Source organism: Ptiloglossa arizonensis, chromosome 4 (genome assembly GCF_051014685.1).
Source record: "Ptiloglossa arizonensis isolate GNS036 chromosome 4, iyPtiAriz1_principal, whole genome shotgun sequence".
Lineage (NCBI taxonomy): Eukaryota > Metazoa > Arthropoda > Insecta > Hymenoptera > Colletidae > Ptiloglossa > Ptiloglossa arizonensis.
Window position 1 is genome coordinate 26,950,717 of NC_135051.1, and position 24,535 is coordinate 26,975,251.

Below are 24,535 nucleotides of genomic sequence, written 5' to 3' on the forward strand. Positions count from 1 at the left end.
CTCGCGACACCGTTTCCGAAGCCATTCATTCCCTCTCTGCCCCCCTTGCTCCCCCCCTCGGGACAGCGCGCTTTTGATTGTTATTGATCAACCGTTTTGACTCTCTGGTGCATACACGCGCACGCAGAAAAGTAAGAGGACGAGCGGAGGAACACACCTATACGATACACAAACGCGCGGCTACGAAGCGAACTGGCACGCCACGCGGCTCTATAACGCTGCCACGACACAGCGAATATAGAGACGGCGGACCTTAATGAATCTTTATGGGATGGTGTCGTGAACTTGTATACCCTCCGGTGACTGACTGAACCCGACCGCGCTAACCATTGGCGCGCCTTGCCGCCGATTCCGCGACGCGAAACCGTTCCCCTTGTTCGACGGAGCCTTTTGTTCGTTCGATCGCGACCAGCTCGGAACCGACAACCGAGGAGACCCGGAGAACGACGAGAAACGGAACTCGGGGTCGTTCGAAATTTTTCCAACGAAACGTTTCGAAATAAAAACGACGAGCGTAGCTGTGGTTCGAGACCGTGGACAAAGATTGGAAAATCGAGCGCGTCACCGAGCGTTTCGCGGCGAAGTAAGAAAAAAACGATCGTTTGGAAATGAAGCTCGAGAATTATCGAGATTCGAAGAAATTCCGAGCGATTGGTAATAAAAAAGAGTAAAAATGGGTACCGCTCGCTACGCCAATGCGACGGGCTGCTCATTAGCCCCGACGCTGGCGTTGCCGCGGGTTTGATGGTGTTGACGCGCGCGTCGGTGTTCGTAAAATTTGAAGGGCGTGCAGAAGGTCCGTGGGGTCCCAACGAGTCGCGTCTTGATTGTCATCAACCCGTTGCTCGTCGCGTGATATTGTCATTAGCGCGGCCAGCCCCTCGACGTTGCCTCTTTCCACTCGGAGAGACCCGGTTCGGTTTTCATCGATCGGCGTCGAGACCGATCGACGTCGAACGCTTCCCACGATCCGTCGATCTCGGCCGTCTCGCGATCGCGACGTCGAACGCTCCTCGAAGTCTCCTCGAGTCTTCCATTGAACTTCGAAGTACCCTGATCCGTGGACACTCGCGAACGGTGGGGGAAGTACTGGAAGTAGTTCGTAGTTTGCTCCGCGATGGAATTCGATCCCGATTCGTCGCGGTTAACGAGAGACTAATTTCAACGAGGAGATCGAGGATGGAATCGAATCGCGATCGTCGAACGGAGAATGCAAACCGGTATTCTTCGGGGGCACCGACGCCGTTTCGCTTTCTCCTCTTTTCGATCGCTCGTCGATTATTCGCGGTCGATAACGAGGGAAGAGTTTTCAACGAGAAGAGAATATCGTCCCCCCTAAACGATCGTTTCGGTTGTGTTACGCGTTTAAAAATGCGATTGGACTTACCGGGATCCGAGGAGTCCAGACTGGTGGGCGCTTGTTGACTGAGGGGTCCTGGCGTGCCCCCGCTTCCGGGGCTGCGTGCGTCGTCGTTGCCACCCGCGCCGGGGTACGACAGAGACGAGGAGGGTGGCCTCTGCAACAAACGAACGAAACGAGGAACGTTAACGCGACACGTCCAACCTGTTCCCCCCTCTGCGGTCTCGGTGTTCGCGCGTGCACGCTCGAAATCGCGGTGTTTCGGGGCACGTCGTGGCCGCGGAGACGTTTTAAAGCGCGGTACGAGCGCCGGGTTCCCGCACGGTCCCGTTGCGCGTACACGGAATACCATTGACGAGTCCCGCGGCGGCCGATTTCGATCTCGATTAAAGGCGGAGCACACGTACCACTCCTCGAAAATGCCGCCGGCATAAATGATTCGGGCGACGCGCGCGTCCTACGAATCGACGGGCGAATATTCGACGACGCTCGGTTATTCCGCGGGTGTAGCCCGTGTGATAATCACGGAGCCGCGAGAGCTGCCCGTTCGGGAAAAAACGCCGAGCAAATTGCCGACCGGGCCCGTGCGAGGAATACGCGACGAACCCACCCCCCACCCACTTTCGCGAATCGGGCCTAATTGTTCCTTTTCGACGACTGCTCGTGGAATCGATCCACCGTGAGGCACGATTCTCGCGATACGATGGACGACGATGAACGAAACGCTTGGAAGAAATTTCGAGAGCTCTGTTTTCCAACCGTGCCGAGAGTATCGAAATATTTTCGAGAAGTGTGCAAATTACGGGTGTCCAATTATCGACGGAGCGAATCATCGAGTACTCGCGGTTTCGCGCGGAATACACGGAGCGGAGAAAGACAGTGTAACGGGAAGATGGCAACTCGTCTTTCGTCGTCGAATTGAAACCGTTTAAATCAGATATCTCGGTTCGACAGAAAATGCCTGCGGAATTTAAATGTCCGTCGCCGCATCTCCAAGGTGAATAACAGGCGGTCGTAGACGCGGTAGAGTCGGGTCGGGAAGTCTCGACCGGTCCTCGTCGACGAACACGTCCTCGTTATGTGTCTCCGCGCAGGAAGGTCCTATAGATTTGACCGTGTAACGATTTTAACCAGATACGAGAGCGGGCAATCGAGCGAGGGAGCGAGTCGGTACATTATCGCGAAGATGACGCCTATGACAGCATGTGGGAGTAGCTGTCACTCATTGTTGCTCCGGCAGACGCGATATATCCAGACATTTCGCTTCGTGATACCGACCTGGCTTCGACCGGCTCTGAAATTCTTATTCCACGGCCTCGAGCCGCGATCGATGCGCCGTGATTTCCGCGCGAACGTACGATCGGTCGATTCGAAACGCACTTTCGACGAATCTGTCGTTGTTTCGTATCGCGTTTCTCGATAGGAAGCGCCGCGATGGAAAAAATATTTCCGGCTACGTGGAAATTTCGTCGAGTACTGGATAAGGGGAAGGCGATCAACGGCGACGCGGAAGAACACGGATTTTCCGTGGAGCGATCACGCGGCAACGTAATGGAAATATTTTATCGCGGAGATCCGCGCAGGTATCGAGCGTGCGTCGTCGATGGGTCTTTGAATAAACGAACGCTACAGCGCGCCGGAGTACTAAGCGATTGAATCATCGAAGAAAAGTTCCACGCTTCGCGAGTGGGAAACGAAGTTGTCGACCCGGATGATCGTCCATTTCGTTCATCGCTCGATCGTTACGAGGAATCGCCGCGACGAGCCTCTCCCGCTGCTCGCTCCTCCGATGATACTTCGAAGCACTTGACATGCTTTCCGGAGCGTTCCGAGTACGGAGAAGGAGTTTTAAAAACGAAGAGAGAGAAAAAAAAGAAAAGAAACGACCATCCGAGCACGGAAAACGGTAAGACCGATTCCATCCGTGAGCGTCGCGACGTCGTCCCACCTTTCCGGTATTATTTTTACAACGATCTGTTTCGCAACGTCTCCGTCTGAATTCAACGACGAGGTAAAACTACACCTTCGCCGCGATCCGCTCTCCGTTGAAACAACGACGACGATAGAAAATGGCAATTTTCCTCGAATAAATCTGAATAATTCAGCCGTGTACGTCTTAATTAACTCGCAATAATTCTCGCCCGGAACGTCTTAATTTTCATTACAAGGCTCGGCGATCACTTGTCCCGGACACGCAGAGGATATACGTCGAGCGAGCGAGTACAAGAGCGGTAACAAGCGAAGGGGGGACATTAATAATGCATCGGTTGTCGCTGGATTGCTTCCTACTAGCACCAACTACGAAACAAAGGGCGCTGGTTGTCATTGTCACCTTCGAGGTGAAGATCATCTTGTCGGCCGCGATCGTTCGAATCGAGTAATTGCGTGGAAGACACCGAGCGTGTCGATGAATCGATTACGCGTTCTTACGTACCTCGAACGCGAACGGTTCGTTCCATTAGCTCGCGGTTTTTCGACGATTTCTCGAACATCGTTGACCAAAGAACGCCTACCGTCGCGAGACGGACTCGAAACTGTCCTCCGTCCCGAGAGACATCGACCTCCAAAGTTACTCGAGGAACGACCGTTCTCGGGCGAAGCGTTTGCGAGCACGCGTTCACGGTTCAGTTCTTTTTTCGCATTTCGAGTCGACTCGGGAGCGCTCCGTGTATCGTACTCTCCCTTTTCGTCCGCGTTAATTTTTCTCGCGCCTCTCCGTACGCTCTGTACCGTTGGTTGAACGCGAACGAAGCAACGTTTTCTCCCTCTCTCTCTCTTTGTCCGGTTCTATCGTCCGGTGAGGATCGAGAAGAAAAAGCGAGAGCGGTCCCGAAGGATCGATACGCGTTTCGCACCGCGCGACAACGCCGCTCACGTTGGATCCACGCCGGTGACGTCACTTCCTACTAAAGGCCCGTGTCTCCTTTTCGTTTTTTAAATGGACAAGCAAGGGTCCACCGCGTGACTTGTGTCGATGCAATGATAAACGGTTAACGGGTCGACGGGCTACGCGCTCTCGTTCCACCTCGTTGCCCCCCTCGTTCCCCGCTCGTCTCCTCGTCACTGTTCCGCCGCTCCGTCTACAGGCGCTCTTAAAGCGTAATTCGACAAACCGGATGTCTGGTCTGCCCCTTAAATAAATCAGTTGCCCGCATCTCATATTCCACCCCCGCTCGGTGCCTCGTACCCCCACCCCTCCGCTCTCACCGCCGAGGGAAACCGCTAGGATCGCCGGAGCGACCCGACGGAAGAAAAGCGACGCGACCGGTGGTCCGGGCGATACGCGTGGAAATTCGACCGAAAGATACTCCGATTCTCCCTCGTTTGGCAAAGCTTCGATATTTAGGCTAAAAATACCGACCGATTCCACGGATCGAGTCGGAAGTTTGATCGATCTTGGCGCGAGACCGTTTCGCGAACGATCTTTTCGAGGTTCTCGGATCGAATCGCGGAAAATCGTTGCTCTTGCCGCGCGCGGAGAAGCTCGCGGGTACGAAACGACGAGCTGCGACGAATCTCGCGCGCCTCGTAACGATAAATTATAATCCCGCGCGGTCGACGAAGTTGGCGCCGCGCGAGACAAGGCGAGTCGAGGCGAGTCGAGGCGATTCGAGGCGATTCGAGGCGAGTCGAGGCGAGGCTAGGCGAGTCGAGGCGAGGCGAGGCTAGGCGAGGCGAGTCGAGGCGAGGCGAGGCGAGGCGACGCTAGCGCGACGCGCTATCCCCGGTGTATCGCGCGTCGATCGCGAGCCGATGACTTACGCGCGCCTCCGAGTCATTGTGCCCACGTATTAATTGGTCGTCGTAACATAATGCCGTATAATTACGTAATTAGTGGCCGAGCATTAGTCTCGCCGACTGGTTTACGGGCGAGATACGTAAATCTCCGCAATTAATTTATTGGTGCTCGCCGGGAGAGAAAAGCGAACGAGACGCCGTCCTGCGGGGCAAAGAGAGAAAGAGAGAGAAAGAGAGAGAAAGAGAGAGCAAGCGGGGGGCACGGAGAACCGTTTACACGTGGAAGAGGAAAGAGAGTGGGAGGAGACGAGATTATAGAACCGAGCGAGCACAAGTCGCGAGTACGGGGCATCGAGCGGGCACCGAGACGCGACGAGTCTCTTCTTCGCCTCTGCGAGGCCGTTTCTCGGATCGAAGGAGGCGGAGGAACGGGGCACCAGATAGCGAGGGTCGAGGGCAACGCGGAATCCACGGGAGAGGAACAGAGACGACCGAGGAGGAGTCCTCCTCCTCCTCCTCCTCCTCCTCCTTCTTCTCCGACGCCCCCTCCGCTCCCTGTCCGCGCAGTCTTGAATTTCTCTCGACGATACCGGCGGCCGTGCAAGGGATCATAAATTACGATTTATTGCGGAGCCAGCGCCTCCGCTCGACGGATTATCTTACCGTTATGTCAGCACGGTACAATTATATTTACATTTTCCCCGTAATGGAATTCCGGACGTTCCTTCCGCGAACGCCGCGCCGGAACACGAATTTTAGGGGTGGCTGCTCGTACCGATCGACGTCGGAAAATTTCACCCGGGGCCCACTCTACTCTTTCCTTTGTCCCCGTAGAAACGATCGTTCGCGTTTCGTTCGAGACGAAATAAACAAGAGTTTTTCTTCCACGAATTATTTTATCGCGTCAATAACGCGCTCGTACCGAACGGTAACCTCGTGACCGATGCGGGCTGGAGAAAGTCTTTTACGGTCCCTCGCGCGACGCGTCCAGCGTCCCCGTTCCTACGGATAGCGATAAGATTGGGCTCGGTGGAGGCCCAGCGACTTATCTCCCCGAATGGTGAAAAGATTTAAGCGATTCGACCGCTTCTGTGCACGCTCACCGGATGCTAGTCCGAACCGTATACCGAAAAATTCGTGCGCAGCGACGCCTTTTACACCTACGCGGTCGTTGCTGCGCCGCGAGTTGCAATTCGCTCGCGAGAGTGGAAAAATTCGCCGAGAGGATCCTCCGCTCGATAGGGAAGCGTCGATGTTATCCAAGGCGCGTACGCGGTAGCGGAAACCCGATCGTTCTCCGGGTTCTCGTTTTCTCGTCGTTTCGGAGAGGCGGCGTCGTTCTATGGGAACGTTCTCGTCGACGATCGAGAAACGATCCGGCACGGGCGTGATAAACGTTGGAGCAATTACGTATCGACAGTCGACACTGCATCACTCGCGTACGCTCCGGCGTTCCGTATCCGCGTGTGCACATAATACGCGCGCGGAACGTCTTTGTTCGGTCGGCGAACGACGTCGCGCGTCGTGTATCGACGTCAGGAGTCGCTACCTACGTGGAATACGGGATCGACGCCGGGGGGATCGATGGTATAAATCGATCGAACGTCCAAACGGACCGATGTCGAAGGTAGCCCGATATTATAGCCGCGACAACGATCGGAGCGACTCGTTTCGATTTTACGTCGATATCGATTCGTCTGGCGGCAGATTGCTCGTCGCGAGAACGGATCGAAGGAATCGACGACATCGGGAACGAAACACGGGAACCCTCCTCTGCTTTCGTAGCGTACACCGAGCTGTACGATTTTCGTTACGAGCGAGAAGAAAGGATCGACGACTACGGAACCGAGACACGGGAACGCTCCTCTGCTTTCGAAGGGAACACCGAGTCGAGAGCCGCGCGATTCTCGTTACGAGCGAGAAGAAAAATTCGAAACCGAGTCCACCCGAAGGATCCCATCGAACAGGATCCGGAGACTCGAAGAGGACTCGAGTCTGGGTCAAACGAGGGTTTCGAGAAGGTTCAGCGAAGAAGGGAGGGCCAACGCTCGACCAGCTGATGGATCTAATCAACATTCCTGCCTAATCGCAATATAGCTCCTTCTCTGTCCGCCCCGAGGATCGATTCTCCTCTTCCTCCCCGAGCGCGGTAGAGCGTCCTTCTTCCTCGACCTCGAGCCCCGATGGAGATTCGCAGATGCGTCCTCCCTCTCGGTCGCTGCCAACGCGTCCGTTTTAATTTACCCGCCGTATAAATTAGACTCCCAAATGATCGTGCTCCTTCAAAAAACCGCGACGCGCCCGGCGAAAAACACGGGTCCTACGACCGACTCGAGTTTCGCGATTATGCGACGCGACGGTCCACCTCCGCGCGGTGGTATCCCCCTCGGGGAGATCGAACTGCGCGTACCGGGAGAACGCCGCCATTTCGGTATTTTTCGCAAATTTCCATCGCGAAAGCCACAAATCCGCGTCGAGGCGTTCCAATTTGCCCGAGAGTCCAAGATTCTACCTAGCGAAAAATACCTCGAGAGCCAAAAACGCAAACTTTCCGCGCCAAACGGAACCGGTGGTGCGTCCAGAACCGCGCCAGCTTCGCCATAGATCCGCATCGAGGCGTCGAAACTTTCCCGAGCCGAGAGTCTACGGTTCCGTCTCGCTGAGAATGGGTCTCGGGATCCAAAAACGCAAAGTTTCGTCTCGAATCGCGAGTTCCGAAATCGAACATCCGCGTCGAGGTTACTTTCTCGATTCGAGGGTCTAAAATTCCACGCCGCGAAAAAGAGGCGGTGCGAGGAGGGACGAAAGAGAGAGAGAAAGAGGTGGAAACGCGTTGTTTGAAGCCGACACCGGGTATCTCAACGGCCAACCGCAGGGACTCCGCGCTGGCAGAAGGAAGAGAGGATTTTAAGCGACGTCGATCGAGTCGGGTCGACGCTGCGTCTGCGGGGTTCGCAGGTAACGATAACGGAAGGCCCGGACCACCGGTAACAACGCGCTCGAACCGGCAGCTCGAGCGAATACGGTACGAAGCTCGGACTCGTATCTAGTGGCACGGTGGCGGCGTTCCTCGGCTAATTGGTTTCCCGTGTTGCCTTCGTCTCCCTCGGGATAAGGCGGTAGCTTCCCCACCTTCTTCTTCTTCTTCTTCACCGGCCTTGCTCTATCGCGAGCTGCCCTTCCCTCTCGCCCTTCCCTCGCCCCCGTCCTTCGCGGCTTCTATTTTTTTCTCGATCGACGGAAAGCCGAGCTCGGTAACGAGGACGTTATTGATGATTTTCTGCAATTGGTCGTTCGAGATTCCCCGTGTTCGCGGTATTCGAGGCATCCTTCGAACCCTCTGGACACAATGTCGCGAGCGTTTCGAGAAGTATTCGATCGAGCTTCGAGAACGCTTCTTCGTCCCCACTGGTATCGAGAGACGAAGGTTTGAGAATTTCAAAGTTCTCGGTGCTCGATCGTCAGATCGTTTCTCGTCGTTTCACCGTTCTTTGTCGTAAAGTTCAGATTGTAATAATATGCAGGGATCTCGCGTATCTAGTGGGATAGTTAACGTACAATACAAAGTTCGAACAAATGCGTATACAATGATACGTCTCGATGTGAACGACGACAGTGTTTTGTGGTCTTTCCGACTCTGGACTTGGAACTCGACCGACAAGCAAAACCAAGAAAAAGGAAAACGACCGAAACATTGACCGCGCGGCGGACAACCCTTCCGCGCCAATACGGAGACATCTGGCACCCTCGAGATCATTGTTACGTTCGCTCCGACATTCTGGTTAACCGGAACCGAAATGAAAATTCTGTCGCCGAGCCGAGTACTCGTTCGATCGATCCCGGCTAGCGGCAACCACGCGTAGAGTCATCCGTCGACTTCGCTCTTGCCACCGCGCGGATAGATCGATACCGGGTGGCGGATTTACAATGCAAATTGAATATTCAGCGACGGTCGAGCGGCCAAGATCGGCAGATCGTTCGACGGCGTGGCAATTTTAACGAGAGGGACCGCGAATTTTTATCGCACGCGCGCGAACCGAGCGGCGGGGCGCGTGCGTACCAACGGACTCCGCTAACGATTGCCAAGAGGCAACATCTTATCGCGAACGGCGATCGCATTAAGCGTGGACAGTGACACCCAGCCCCGGCGCTATTATATACGTTCGTTAGCGAAAAATAATCGAGGGTTCACGAGCGCCGCGCACGAGCGAACCGCTCCGAGTCGTTAAAGACGCGAGCGCACCGACGAGGGACGCTTCTTCGTCGGTTTAAGGCGACGATCCTTTTCCCACCGGCATCGTTCTTTCCTTTCGACGTTATCGGTCTTTGATCGTTCCGAGTCGATCGAGATCGATGAAAACTTTCCAAGACACCTGCCGGGGAAACCGTACGTTCGTTTCGAATGGATAAAGAAGTTATCGTTTGGAAAATTTCCTCTTCAGGGAGGAAACGGTACAAACTCGAAAGAGACCGTGGAAATTTCGTATAAACGACGTTCCAGGAGTGGAAGCACTCGGTGAAAAATGTCCAAGGCACACCTGCCGAGAAAGTCGAGAGCACTCGCGTCTTTTCTCGTCCCTTTGGATCGAATCGTCCCGTGAGAACCACTGATCGACGGAGAGCGCGAGAGAGCCGTAGAGAGAGACGAGTCGGACGGACGAAGCCTCGATAGCGACCACTCTGCCCACATATGTTAACGCGTTCACACAGGCGTCGCGTGACGCATACCATCGCACGCATACGGCCGGCACATGATCGAGCGGAGGGAAAAACGCCGAAAGCGTTCCGAAATCCACCGGACCGTGAAAACGACGGGTTTTCGGACGGGAAACCGTCAACCGGGAAACGTCGTTCCGTCCATCTGGATTCGTTTAACGGAACGAGGTCGCGTCGACGCTTGAATCGTACGGAAAAAATCGACCTGGAATCCCGCGATCCGGTGCCCGACATTCCGATCGGCGATCGCGAAAAATCGCCGCGCGAACCCGCGAAGGAGCGGCCCAACTCGATCGGAATTTTATACAGACTACCGGGACTCCTCGCGACAACCGCTATATCCGCGAAGAGGTCGAGAAGTTGGCCGGTATCCGACCAGCTGACACCGTACAGGGGAAAGGGGAATCGTTTGTTCGCTGGTCACCGAATCGAACCGTGGAACTCGTGGAGTCGAGACGGAGTCGTTGCCTCGACACCGTGATTAGAAACTGGAGAAATCGCCTCGAATTGATTCTCTATGAGTGGAACTTTAATCGTCGCCAAAATGCAAAAGGTACGATCGAGAAAAGTATTCTTGCTCTCTCGCCTCTATCGTGTTAGCTTTTGGTAACAGGAGAAACTCGTCGCGCGCCAAAGTGCCGTCAAAGTTCAAAGTTCTCGAAGCTCCTGCAGGGCCGGTCGAAGATCGAAACCTTGGGCGGGAATTTTCGAGAAAGCCGAGCGACGACACCCGGCGAAGCCGCAACCCCCGTCGGCGAGGGTGGATCCGATAGAGCGTCGCGATAAGGCGAACCGGAGGAGGCCCGTGACATGCGGTTCGCCGTCTGTCAGTCGGTTTCGTCCGCGTCCGGGATATTCACCGGTTGCCACACCCGTGTCACGTGCTCCCTCGATCGTGCATCACCGAGGGAGCACCCATCGTGCTCCCCTTTCTCGGTATATGGATCCATATACGTAAAATGCATCCATATTTAACGACGTCGACCGAACCTTCGCGATGCAAATTCTTACGAGAGGCTGCCAGCCACGTAGCAACGCTCGCGCGAAACTCGCGGGAGTGTCGCCCCGGTGTTCAGCACTTTGTACTTTCGCCTCGCGTGCACGTTACTTTCGAGAAGGGGGTGATTCCTCCGCGACGAACGATCGAACTCTTACTTCACGAAGGAGAATCTTTTATCTTTCGAAAATTACTCGATCCTCGAACCGGTGGTGACCCTTGCGGCTACCGAGCTCCCGTAAAGATTAAAAAGAAACGACATCGGTAAACGTTATCGCGGAGAAGCTTCCCGGAATATACTCGAATCGCGCGAAACAACGCCGTAATTAAAAATCACTTATACCACGGTGCGTACCGCGTCCCGTTCCAACGTCGATGGACCGTGGTCCCGGGGATCGAACCGCGCCGATCGAAACATAAAGTCGGTCCGCGTGTCGAGATAAACGGTCGTTACTGTTCGCCCATGCGTTTCGTTATCACAGAAGAGCGGCGCATAATGAGCGCCGATTGGAGTAGCACGCTAATAATAAAGGCCCGTAATTGAGCGGTCGAGTTCGAGGCGAGAGCGTTACAGGAGGAACAACCGAGCGAGGGATTCGCGTCCGTGTCGCAACGGGAGGAATGAATGGACCGTCGCCGTATAACAGGCCCACCGCTGTTTCCGGTTTCGCCGCGGTAATTGAGAGCGAGCGAGCGAGCCTCGCTCCGGACGAGCGCCGCTCGGTCTTCGTGAGAATTTCGCGGAGATTTCCACGTCGTTTCGGACGCGTCCGTCCGGTTTTTCTTTAACCGGCGAGAGGTGAAACGAGCACCGTTTCGTGGTTACCGTTAACTCGGTGGAGGGTAAACGCGAGAAGATCGAGCTCGTTTACGATCTCTCGCGCAAGATAGACCGAATTCTGGCTTACGACGGGGAGGTACGAAGCCGACGCGCGAACAGACCGCGGGTACCTCGCCAATTAATCGTAACGCTCGCCTAACTCGAAGAAAGAGAGAACGATACGAAAGATTGATCGCGCGTCTCGCGAGTTGATTGCTTCTGACGTAGGAACTCCTCGTTTGGGATTGCGAGAATTAAGATTTCACGGAGATCTCGAGCGTATCCTGTGTACGTGTGTTTCTCCTTTTTCTTTTTTTCTTTTTTTCCAACGATAACCCCGAGTGATTCGGAATCGTCTCCCAGGGGATGCAGGGGGGCATCGAGAACACCGCGTGGCAAGAGTTCCGGGTGCGCGTGAGAAACGAACGGACCGCGATCGCGTTGCAGTTCCTTGCAAAAGATAGACCACTCGTCTGAATTTTAGCTCGGCCGGGGAACAAAGCGTACCAACGGATCTAAGATTACCGGTACCGATTAATCACTACGGTTGATGCTCGCCCGACTCGACGAAAGAGAGACGGATACGAAAGATTGATTACGGATCTTGCTGGAAGATTCCTCGCGTAGGAAGTCCACGAGCGATTCGAACCGCGCGCTCGATAGAAAAAAATACCGATCGAAGGGCAGGTCGCCGTCCGCTCCGTGTCTCGCGCCGAGTCCTCTCGATTCCGCTCGCGAAGGGTTCGATCGTCCTCTCGTAGCCGGGATTTCGAGGCTCGGTTCGTAGAGAGCCGCGAACGGAAAGCAGCCACGGTCGTTAAGAGGAAACAGTTTTTAAAAAGGGAGCGGAGAGAGCGAGAATCGGGGTTGCCCGGTTTCTCGCTCGCCTCCTGTCCTTGCGTCTGTCACTCGAGGCACGCAACGCGCTCTCTTGCACGCCACGCTGTTATTACGGGCCCACCGACCACACCGACCGAGCGTTCGCGTAGCTTTTCGACCATTTCTAAAGAGAGACACTGGGAAACGCGAGCGGAAGAAAGCCGCAGATCGGTAAACATCGCCGCGGCTAACAGGTGCGCGTTACCGAACGTTAATCCGATTTCACGTTCCGCGATTCCCCGTGAAATCTCATCTAATATACGTTATTCCGTCGTTAACGAACAACGATTCCGCTTTTAAGACGCGAGGAATCGCGCGTTCCGTTCAACGACGAGCGGAAGTTACTTTTGTCTTCTTCGCGGAGAATCGGGAAGCTGAGCTTTCTACTTCTTCACCCCTTATGGGAAACGCGGATTTTCTCGTCGGAGGAGATCGTTTCGTATTTCCGGTCAGATCGAGGAGTCAGTGAATTCTACCCTCGTCGAATCCCTCGTTTCCGATGGATAGTCGAACGGGAGGTTTGCGGGCGTTACTTTGCAAATTTTCCATCAATTTCGTATTCTTCCATCGTTCGTTTATTTGGCGTGTTTGCGGTCAAGAGTATTTATTACGTATATAAATCGAGAAGAACCGACGAGTGCATTTACAACGCGTTGACGAGTACGAAGAAGAAGAAGAAGTTTGAGGGGGAGAGCGTAAGCTATTAAAATAGTTCCTCATGTGGGATATGGACTATTGAAAATATTTCTATCGCGATTCATCGTCGCGTTCCCAAGCTCCAGACAATCGAAAACACGAGTACGCGCATTGTTCCGAAAATGTTGTATTATTCGCGGCGATTCGAAGTTTCGTCCGCCCGGAGGAATCGCGATGAATCCGTCCCCGGTTCGAATCGCTCGAGAATTTTTTCGGTCGCTTCCCGTACCCCTCCCTGGTTTCTTAATCGCGCGTGTGAATCGCCGGCGGCGAGATGCCCGCGCGAGCTGCGTGTGTTCCGCTCGCGGCGGAAAAAGCGTAAACGAGGAGACGGAGACGAGGGCTTCTGCTCTCGGTGCCGCTGGTACCAACTACCGTAACTGTCAACCCGAGGAAAGTGGTCGTATATCAGCGCGGATGTAAAGGTCGATTGGTCGTTGCTAAAAACGAGGCGAGTCTCGCGACCGCGGCAAGAAGAAACGCCACCGCGCGTAAAACGGTCTTAAGCGTCCGGTTGACGGACGAGATTCACCTTGCGCGATTCGCGATCGAGATGGCTTCGGTAACCGAGCCTCTTTGTATTTTTTTTCAAACACCACCGACCACCACCTCCCGTTCCGAGAGGTTAAAGATCGTTCTCGAGAAACAGGGGAGTCGAATTTTTGAAAAGGTAGGAAAAAAGAATTGGAAAGAGATCGTAAAAGAAATCGACGACGAGCTCCTCGAGGAAAGGCTCGCGAACGGTTCACCGATCGTCTCGATGCAACAGGAAGTCTTCCGCGCGACGGTTCAAAGACCGTGGTCTTTTATAACCGAGCTCCGTGTTTTACGGCGAGGAGACGGACCCGTCGTACAATCCTCGTATTACGATTACGTTTACGGTCCGACTCGGCTCCAATTAATCGCGCGTCCGTCTCCGGAGGCCTCGCGGGGGGCTGCTCCGCCTCGCTCGTGTTTACAACGACGTAAAGCCACGGAACGATGGGCTCTCCATCGGCCTTGCGGCACGACGCAACCTCGATTTTATGGATTACGACGGTCCGCGTCTCCTTCGTCGAGCGAGGAACGCTTCCTGTCGTCTTCCTTCCCGTGCAAACATTCCGCAAAAAAAAACACCAGGGACCGTGATTCTTCGCTCGGTGGAATTGGAAGAAATTTCGTCGGCACGGCGAATAAAATTCATTCGATGAAATACGTTTCTAATCGAAACGGAAGGGGAAAAAAGTGTAACGCGAGGAGAGCGAGGATTTCGATATCGCGATTTCACGTACGCCTTCCACGCCGCGAGCCCGAGATCGTGGAAGACCGTGACGCGAATTTTCTCGTTCGAAGAGCTCGGCGACAGAGGATGCACACCGCGGTTAAATTACACGGATCGACCCGCAGCAATTTTTACGACACGCCGATAATTCGACTCGCCGCGTTACAACACCGCGGCCGGTGGCTTTTATTATTGAGCAAACACTCGGTTTGATAAACCGAGCGCCGCTTTATTGCCGTCTCGGAGCTACCTGGAGCGCGCCGATTCGCTACGCGGCTCTTGATTGCCCCGAAAACGATCCACCGTCACTCGTTGCGCCGATTGCGAACCATTTTCGAACAGTTCGCTCCGAAACTTCGAAAACCGATCGATCGATCTTTTCGTAAACGTTCCGAAACCTGGACGAGGATCCAATCTCCGCGTACCCCTAAAGAGCAAGTTTATCGTCTAGCAATATCGCGAACCTTCCAATCTAACGTTTGTCTTTCCAAGCTGGTAAACGTTTCTGATTTTTCGCGGCGCGTTCAATCGCGGAGCTCGTTCGCGCGCGTAACCCAGTGACCGACAGAGGCGACGCGACCCGTGGCAAGAGGAGGCAGAGGGAGAGTAGAGTTTGCGGCAACAACCAGAGCCGAGACGGAATTGGGGGACGCGTAGACGGTTGGGCGGATGCGTCGAGTAATGTACTTCCGGTTATTGAACGCCGTCTGAAGGCTGAAGGGAATTTCGGTGTTCCGCCGCGCCGCAGACTCCCTCCACCTGGAGTCTGCCCGGACCTCTCGACACCGGGAACGCGTTGCCCGCGTCCTGAACGCGGTCCTGATTAAACAGAACCTTCGTCGAGGAAACAGCTGCCCGATTCCTCGTGGAGAATTTTCGATCCATTACCGGAGGGGGCCAAATTGGGAGAGTTGCAGGGGAAAGACCAACGACGAACGTTCGAGGCGGATTCGCGCGTGCAAACTCGTGCAAGAATATTGCCGAACTGTACGAATCGGCCAAAAATCGAATTTTAGGGAAAATTTCCCGATAATGTTTCATCAACGTGTCACGATCTCGATCGGTGGGTTATTTTAAACGGAACGACGAACTCTCGATCCGGTGTTCTCGCGCTTGTTTCACCAGTTTTTGAATAGTCCGCGGAGACACGATACGCGCCGGAAACGAAGAAGAAAGCTACCCGCGTATCGCGCGCTACATCCACGATGCTGCAATTATAAACCATTCGGGCCGCCTAGCGTGCGTGTCGGCGTACATTCAGCTTCGAAACGGGACGAGGGACAGCGAGCCGGGGAAGCACGTACGATGTTATTAAGATAAAATCCACGAAACGGAAAGCCGAATGTCATCGCCTCCCCGGTATACGCGGAGGCGTGTTCCCGCCGCGGTTTCGTTTCTTTTTTTTTTTTTCTCGAGTTTCTTCCCTTTCCAGCGACTGGGACCGCGACGCGGCGGTCCGGTGCGCTTTTGGCTCTTTTTAATTGCGCGCTTGTCGCTCGATCGAGAGCGGCGAAATAACGTTTTCGGGGCGCCTTAATGAGAGGGAATGCTAAAACGGTCCGCGGACCCCGGGGCCATTTAGCGGCCGAAAATTGCGGAATACCGCGGCGAGAAGTGCCCGGGGGAGCTCCTCTCGCGTGAATCGCGCTCGAAAGATACGTTACCGGGCGCGTTAATGTTGCTCCGTGTCCCCTCTCTCTCTCTGGGCCCCTCGCGTCCGCGTCCGGTTACCTCGGGTCCCGTGGCGGCATTAAAGGTGGAAAGAAGAAGAAAGAAAAGAAAAAAAGAAAGAAACGAGACGCGGGAATACGGGTGATAAGCGTTTAAAGAACTTCGAGAACCGCCGCCGTATCTCCCGGAGGGTATTAACGTTCTTGGTGACCGCCCACGTACCGCTACGTGTCCCAACCTCGAATACCGAGCGAACATCGTACCCCGGTTCTCTTCCTCTCTCGCGAAATAAATGATCCGATCGACGCGGTGGATTTTTTCTTTTTTTTTAAATTACACCGTCACCCGGATAACCGAGCGCTTCGCACCGTTCACTTATCGAGGGAAGGTCGCTCTCTCGCGACCTTTCCCACCGTTGCAAGAGGGGAACGATCCGTTGTTTCGTCGCGCGTAAAAATTCGTTCGGTTGTCCGGGCGATATTAGTCCCGTGGAGGTAAATTGGGTCGCGGAGTCACGCGAATCGCTCGGAGCGATTAAACCTCGTCGAACGCCGGGGCGCTCGTTCTCGAGTCGTTTTTTATCGCTCGAAGCCACCCACAAAATCCGCTAATTCGAACACCGTTTTCCTCGGTTCCAACATTAACCTCAATCGACTGGGGAGCGATTCGCGGGCAGCGTGCGCGAGCGGCGCACGACTTTCGTACACGGAGTTTTCCCTTCGGCCAGGAACGAGCCAAGTCGTTACCGAAAAGATGCATCGCGAGTGGCAACGGCGTTTAACGACGATATAATGACGCGGCTCGCTCGGCGTAATGGTTTCGACACGTGCATCGAGCCGTTGGACCGCTCGTGCCCGTTCCGAGACGCGTTCGAGTTTCGCCGGCCGAAGAACCAGAACGCAGGAACACCGTTTTCCATTAAAAGGTAAACGAGGTTCTGGTTCGAAAGGTCAAAATTCTCGCAACGAGGAAACAATTACACGCGCTCCTGGATCGCGATAAAGGGGAGCAAAAAAGTGTTGCGAGTGTTTTTCTTTTTTTTTTTTCGGTTCACCGAGATGAATATTTACGAGCTGAAAATGCAATTCTTCTTCCGTGCGTCGCGCGTCGCCTTGATCGGTAACCGGCTTACGCGCGGCGCCATCTTGCCAACTTTTTGCATTCCATCGCGCGTGACGTACGTACAAAAGAAGAACCGCGTTTTCAGACATAAATATTCATCGTAGAGAAAAAATGACTCGAGACTTTTTTGTCCCTTTTATCGCGATCTATATACCCATTGACCTGAAAACGTTGCCGTACTCGTTCCGAAAACCAGCGACCGTAAAATCCTACGCCGGTTGACGAATGCTCCGCGAACGCGACTCGATCGATCGATCCCTGCTGCCCTTTATCGTGCCAACGGGTTGCTCGATGCATTCGACGTATCGCGAGCAAACCGGGCAGAGAAAAATGTCCCGATCGTCACGGTGGTCGCTCGCGAGCACGGTACCGCGGTAATCGCGCTCGCGTTGCAAACTGTTTGTTCTCCGACGAGGCTCGGACGAGCGAGCGAGCGAGCTAGCGAGCGAACGATCTCTTATTTCGCAACGCGGATCGTTCGTAAAGGGCTCGTAAACTCGGCCAGACGGTTTCTAATGCCCCCCCGTACCTTTTCTTAGAAAGTCTCGTAAACCGCCGCGAAGAATCGTTTACGATTCCCTCTCCCATCGGGCGCGCGATTTAATAAATGCTCGCTGGCAAACGAGCGGCCATCGTTGGATTAAACCGCGTTCCATCGATCCGGCTGAATCACGCAACTCGCTTCGCGACCGGCGCTTCTTTCGTAAACCCGACGATTCTGGAACTTTAACAAAAACGATCCCCCCTCGAGAGGGAAAAGAAACGCACGATAATTTCCAACTTAACGATCGCCGCTTTCGAGCGTTACTTTTCCTACGTTCTGTCGCGAATCGAGGATACTCGACGAGGCTACTCCGATTCTTCGAAACGATATCTATTCCCAAGATCTCGGCGCTGGATCGACTCGACGATCGAGCAACCCTTTGCAAGATTTCGTTCACGCGGAGACATATTCTTCGATCGTGCACCAAGTACGATTATCCGTAGAGATTCCCGCGCGAGGGTGGAAAGAAAGGGAAAAGAATAGGAAACGACGCGTCGCAGAAGTCAAGGGCGGTTCGTCGAGACACTAGGTAGCGCGTCAGCGATTTGCATAGGCTAATGAATATGTTAAATCAATTTCGCGAAACGAGCGATGCCCAAGCGTAAGTGGGCAACGGTCGCGCGCTCGCGGAACGAGCCGCGGAGGCCTGTTATTATTGTAATTGCCGCGCGTGTAAAACCGCGTGTGGAAAATGAGCCTAATACGACGTGCGCGGGCGGGTGGTGCGGTTCGCGCGCGAGCAACCGACCGATTTTCTGCCCGCTTTAACGCGCGATCGAGACAGAAATCGAAGACCGCGAGAACGATCCGCTTTCGAGGCAAGAGGGTAGCTTTCTTTCGAATCGTGGTATCGACGATGAAGCTTCGAGATCGGTCCAACCGCGTAATCCCAAAGTGCATCGATCCTCGCGGTATCTCGAAAGTAGGAAACACCGTGCGCGGTAAAATAGGTTAAAAGCTGAGATAACAATCGGCCGTAATGGTACGGTAATTGAGACCGATAGTCGAAGGAGGTTTGTTTTCCGTGACGTTTTTAAAAGTTCAAATTAACGCTTCGCGGAATACACGTGGATTATTCGAACATTCGTATGAATATTTTTCCAATATATCTCCGCTCGGTCGTTCGAATCGTAATTAATGGACTGCGGACTTCATTAGCGACGATTTATGAAAATTGCCGTAATTACTAAATAATAACCTGTCGGTAACCCAGATACGATTTTAATCGCTGGAAACCTGTTCGTTACACATCTAATTTATTATAAATTCTAACATCGGGTATCCTCGATAACGCGATCCGTTGCCACCGATGCTCGTAAAATCCTCGCGAATGGAATTTCATATCGATTTCGCGCTCTCCGATCTGTTCGATAAGTTTCTCGAAACGCTGACTCGAAAAAGGATCGGTGGAAAGTGGTCACTTTTCGAGTTCAGATTCCATCGCGATGGACTTTGTTGATATTCCTCGAGAAGCGAAACTTTCGTTTTCGTGGAAGATTCTCGCGCGCCGCAAGAGAAGACCGATTTCCAAATCGGACAACGAGCCCTGGGCTCGTTGAAAAAGTTCATCTTCGATTCTCGTTACCCGCGAGCATTCCGCCGCGAGAGAAAAGTGCATCCCCGGTAGGAGCGAGTACGCTTGGTGTAACGCTCGCGAGGAAGAAGCCGTAGAAAAAGAGGAGAGGGCTCGGTGTGCGGTATGCAAAGTCTCTCGTCGGTTTAACGAGGGAAGCGAATCCCGAAGACGACTCCCGAGGCCTTTTTCGCGCGGACCGTAGAAGCGGTCCTTCGTGTGCGTCCATATGTCGAGGCTCGGACGTTGGAGAAAAGGGCAAGAAAAAGCGCGAGGGAGAGAGACCGCGCGAGGAAGAGGCGAGCCGGAGGATCGGCGCGCAGGAGGCGCCCCTACCTCGTCGTCCGCCTTCTATCGCCCTGCAGCTGCCTCGAAAAACTCCTCCGGCCGTGTCCTGAAAAACTGCTCTGCCTAACGAACCGTCGCCCATTCCCACTTAACCGAGAATACCAGTTACGCTCCCGCGACTCGCCAACCCGTTCTCCGCCGGCTTACTTCCAATCCTTTATTTTCTCCTCGAGCGTGCACACGGGGGTTACGTTCGCGCTCGTTTCCACCGACTTTTCCGCCACGTTGCCCACTCGGGGCGGAGGAACCGTTCTTCCTCGACAGGTGCGCCCCTCGTCGACGGGATCCTCGGGAACTCGCGCGATCCTGGTCGATTCGGAGCGCTCGTCGACGGAGGGAAATGTGGCCGCTCAAGGTCGCCAACCGTGCCCCCCCCACTACCCTGTTTCTCGCGAGCGTGGTTCTCGAGCTGTGTTTACGAGAGAGAAAGAAACTTTGTGGAAAAATTGCACCGTGATTTAACAATAATTCGAGACGATCCGGGTAGGTTGCGACTTCGAAGGGCCAAAGTTCGATCCTTGTGCTTTCGAACGATCTTCGAACCAAGTGTACGAGTTACCGTACCCACGGAGAGATACCGATGTAATCGTTGGCGAGAGGATCGACCTCGAACGGCCCAATTTCCCGCGCGATACTGGAAGTGACATCCGCGAAAAAAATAGCTGGAAATCGTAACCCCGGAGGGCCCCCCTTGGGATCGAAACGCGAAACTCCCGGACGACAAAAACGAGCGAACGATATTATTTCCCGCGCGCGCCTTCCGCGCGCGCAATAAAAGGCGCACCCGCGTAAATTCAGCGATAACGCGCTCGCCATTCGGGTTATCGGGAATTAATAATTCCCGTGGCACTTCCCGATCAAGGCGGGCAACGTAACTCAAACACGGGACGGCGGTAGTCGGGCCCGCTCGGCTCTGCACCGCCCGGTGCTAAGGCACTCGAGACTATGTTACGACGCAACCATAAACGTCCCCGGCTAATATTGAATTATGATACTGCACGTAGGTACACTCAATAAAATATTAAATTCCGGGAGATAAGTGGCCCCGCTCGGATCCGCTCGTTTATCCAATGAGCCCCCCCGTTAAGATCCGCTTCCCGAACTCGCGACATCCGATACGGGGTTATTTTAATTCCAGAATCGATTTCGAGTTCCAATCGACGATTTCTTCGTATCAAGGATCGATCGATCGCTCTCTCTTCCGTTTCGAGATCGTGGAAAAATTCGAACCACGGACGAATCGATCGCGAATTTTCTCGAGGGATTCTCCCGCTGTAAAATTAGCGATCGAAGCGTTCACCGTAGGAGTCGTCGACTCGATCCACGTGGGTCGTTTGCATACGGCTGGATTAGCCGAGGCTACCGCGCTGAACTTGCGCAATCTCTTATCAGGTCGGCATGGTATCCGCGCCGTAAATACCGGTTGCAACAGCTTATAATCCGAAGATACACAGTCGGTGGCAACGTTTCGTCTTCCCTGGCTCTTTTCCGCGCTGGAAATACCGGCGTGCCAATAAACGCCCGGTCGCGAGTCAAGGGGCGAGGGGATGCAACGAAGAGAGACGCGGAACGACGTTGTTTTCCTTACTGGAAATCCCTGGAGCTCGCGAGCGGATCGCTACCTGAACGCGGCGAGCCCAGTCGCCGTAGACTCGGCTAATCGTGATTTCGTTCGGCAAACACCGTTTCTAGATTATGTCAATTTGCCTCGAACTCGGCACCGAGCGCTCACCGCTTCGAGGGAGGCGTTCATTTCGCGGGCACTCGCGTATTTCGGCGGATGCACCGCTTCTCGCGTAAAAATAACGAGTTTCTTTCGAACCGAAGGAAAGTTTCCGCGAGGAAAACCGCGCGTTTCGAATCGACGAAGCGGTTCCCCTTTATAAATTGAACCACGAGTCGCCCGAAACGATATCGAGTGCAACCTGTTGCGCGGCGAGACGGCTCGATTTTTCTAAATATTTCAAAGGGAGTACGCGTCCACGAGCGACAACGATCCTCGCGAGTAGTCCGTGGCCGAGACGAAGGGGCCCCCGAGCGATAAACGAGTCTCTTTGGACGCCGGCACGTGCCCGTCGCCCGGGAATAAAACACCTGTCCCCTCCCCCAAAGTTATAAACGTTTACAGCCGCGACATAAACTTTAATTAATTCCCGATTAACGGCCCGTGGCCGCGAGCGCGATCTTCTCTTTTCCCTGCCTCTCGCCCCCCTGGTTGTTCGCGGTTTAACGAGCCGGAGACACAAATATGGCCGGGAGGAGGGATCTCGATCGGGAGGACTTCTTCGGAGCGATGAAGAGGAACGAACCAAAAACGGGGGAAAAAACGACCGTGAAGATCCTCTGCCTACTACCTCCCTCCACCCGTGTAAATTTAAGGAATCCGCAAAAAACTGTCGCGTCTTTAATGCGCGCCACGATTAAGGCGAACGATCACCGCGAGCGACCGTGGAATGTATAATTGCATCGTTAAGATACACGAAGAACCTCTCTCTCTCTCTCTCTCTCTCTCTCTCTCTCTTTTTCTCTGTAGGCAGAAAAAGTGGAAAAGAGATGTTCCCGGCGATCGCGAATCGGATCTCGAGGACGCCGTGTGCGCGTTTGCAACGCCGACGCGTTAACGAGCGATTCGCCGGGGTCCCCGAGATCCTCGAATTTCGCGCTATTCGACGCGCTCGCGCGTTCGATCTCGCCGCCCACGCCGATACCGGGATCTTTATCGTCCGTGAACACACCACCGGTTCCCATCGAGCTCGGTTATAAACGTAAAACTTAGCTCGCGGTCCCTCTAATTGAAGATTCGTCGAAGCAATCGAGCCCCGGCATTTACGACGAGATCCGAGCACGGAACCCGACCGCGTCGAGCCACCTTCTCGCCGTGTTCGAAACGGCTCCGGGGAGCAAAGGGGAAGCCGGTGGATCGCCATCCCCCGGGGGCCGTTCCCTCGACGTCTTTAAGAAACAACGCGAGACGCGGTAGCCTAACGACGACGCTCCGCACTCTCGATGGCCACTTGTAATTAATTTTAGGGGCGTCGAGCGGTATTTTAAAAGGGGTTCGCGGGTAATTCACCCTTAGAGCTGGAGAGGCGACGATGCTTTTTCGGAGATCACCGCGTACGCATTTATCGACGAAAGCGACGATGAATATCGACGAACAACGAGAGAACGAAAAGCAATGCAACGAGATACGATCGAGAGAAGGTTATCGAAATTCACCGATCGGACAACGAAAACTTTCGAACCCTCCCGATTTTCCCCGATCGTCTGAGATCGATTACAATTTTCCCAAAAATGTGTTCTCCTCGGAGTTTGAGAAATCGAAGGGAACGCTAGCGGAGGAAAAAAATTGGAAACGGGAAGCGCAGAGTCGTACGGGAGGGAAGCGAAAGAAGGAAAAAAAAGTTCACCGGAAACGACGTCTTGCCTCGACGAAGGGAAACGACATCGACGAATAATTTCGTGGCGAACTGGTCGCCGCAGGACGGAGAGACCGATAAAAGCCGCGAAACACCTGCCATCCTCGCTGGCCCTCCGGTCTTATCCACCTTCTGTGTTTACCGTTTACGCACGGAGCGAAAAAGGCGGGTCTCGCCCTTTTCGATGCGAACGACCGACGTTTCCGCGCGTTTGAGGAAACCTTCGACGAACGAAGAAACTGTGGCGTCCCTCGGGTCGCGTACGACCCACGAGGTCCTCGCATTTTTACGCGATCGAAGCTGTACGAAGACTCGTCTCTTCGCGTTAGAAAGTTAGCCGAGGAGAGTGCGTGTACGGTGAAACGAAGGAACGCTGAAGCGCGGAGTCGTTCTTGACCGGTGACACCGATAGCGCCGGTCGACGAAGAAAATCCATAGTCTTCGATCATCGTATCCGTAACCGTCTCGGTCCAACTCTAACGGTCGTAGTCGGTCAGCTACGATAGCTCCGTTCTCCAGGACCAGTGCAGGTTTCCTCCATTCTTCTTCGGCCTGTCCTACGCGCAGATCCTTCTTTTCGCTCGTTTACCCACGTACACCCCACTCGAACAACGTCCTTTGTCTCCGCGCACTTGTCCGAACAAATAGTCGATCTGCTCGACGACCGACGAGATTAGAAAATAAAACTGTTTCCTAGCGGTTGTGTACCTCGTGGTAAGATCCCGGTTGTATTTTTCGCGGCGTCGGAGCGGAGGTGTTCCAGTCGCCCCGACAGCTTTATGTTCTCACCGTTGGACCGTCACGCGATAATAACAGGTAGGTCGTCCGAGCAAAAACCGGCAAAACGAGGCGGCGCAGCCTGCGCGGAAGGGTGCCGGGGAAAAAGTGGCATTGTGCGTCGTTTGTCGGAAATTAGAACGTTTCCGGGGGACCCTCGAATAGCGCTCGCCCGCGGACAGCATTTTTTATGGTCAGCTCCACGCCCGCTCGAAAGGAGCCGCGCGTAATAATTGCAGGTTGGCCACGCGCCTTGGAACACGAGGCACGGGATCGACGTCCTGGATTCGAGGATGGCCCGGAAGGAACCGTGGCCGAGGGACACGCAAAGCGTACAGTTTTTCGCGACGGTGCGAAAACGGGTCGTTCGCGGATCGCTCGAACGATGGAGGAGAGTCTGGGTTGGAATGAGTGCAACAATGATCCTAAGAGTGGTAGATATCGATAGGAAATGGTCGATGTCGGCTTCATATTGGCGGGGAAGGGTTTGGCTATTTTTCTTTTGGGTTTTTTCTAGTCTGTTCCAAGTCGAGAGTCACGAAGACACGTTACCGTATACTTGTTTCTTTGGACTTTCTATTCTCATATGTACAAAAACTACAGAGATCCCCGCA

General features: G+C 54.2%; 1 protein-coding gene across 6 annotated transcripts in view; it reads right to left on the reverse strand.

Moving 5' to 3' along the window:
- Hth (Meis homeobox homothorax) overlaps positions 1-24,535 on the reverse strand; it is a 440,142-nt gene that overhangs the window by 314,775 nt on the left and 100,832 nt on the right. For all 6 annotated transcript variants that reach the window (XM_076310509.1, XM_076310510.1, XM_076310508.1 and 3 more), the window contains exon 7: positions 1,388-1,517. In XM_076310509.1, the coding sequence (XP_076166624.1) occupies positions 1,388-1,517 (130 nt within the window). The remainder of the gene's footprint in view (positions 1-1,387; positions 1,518-24,535) is intronic.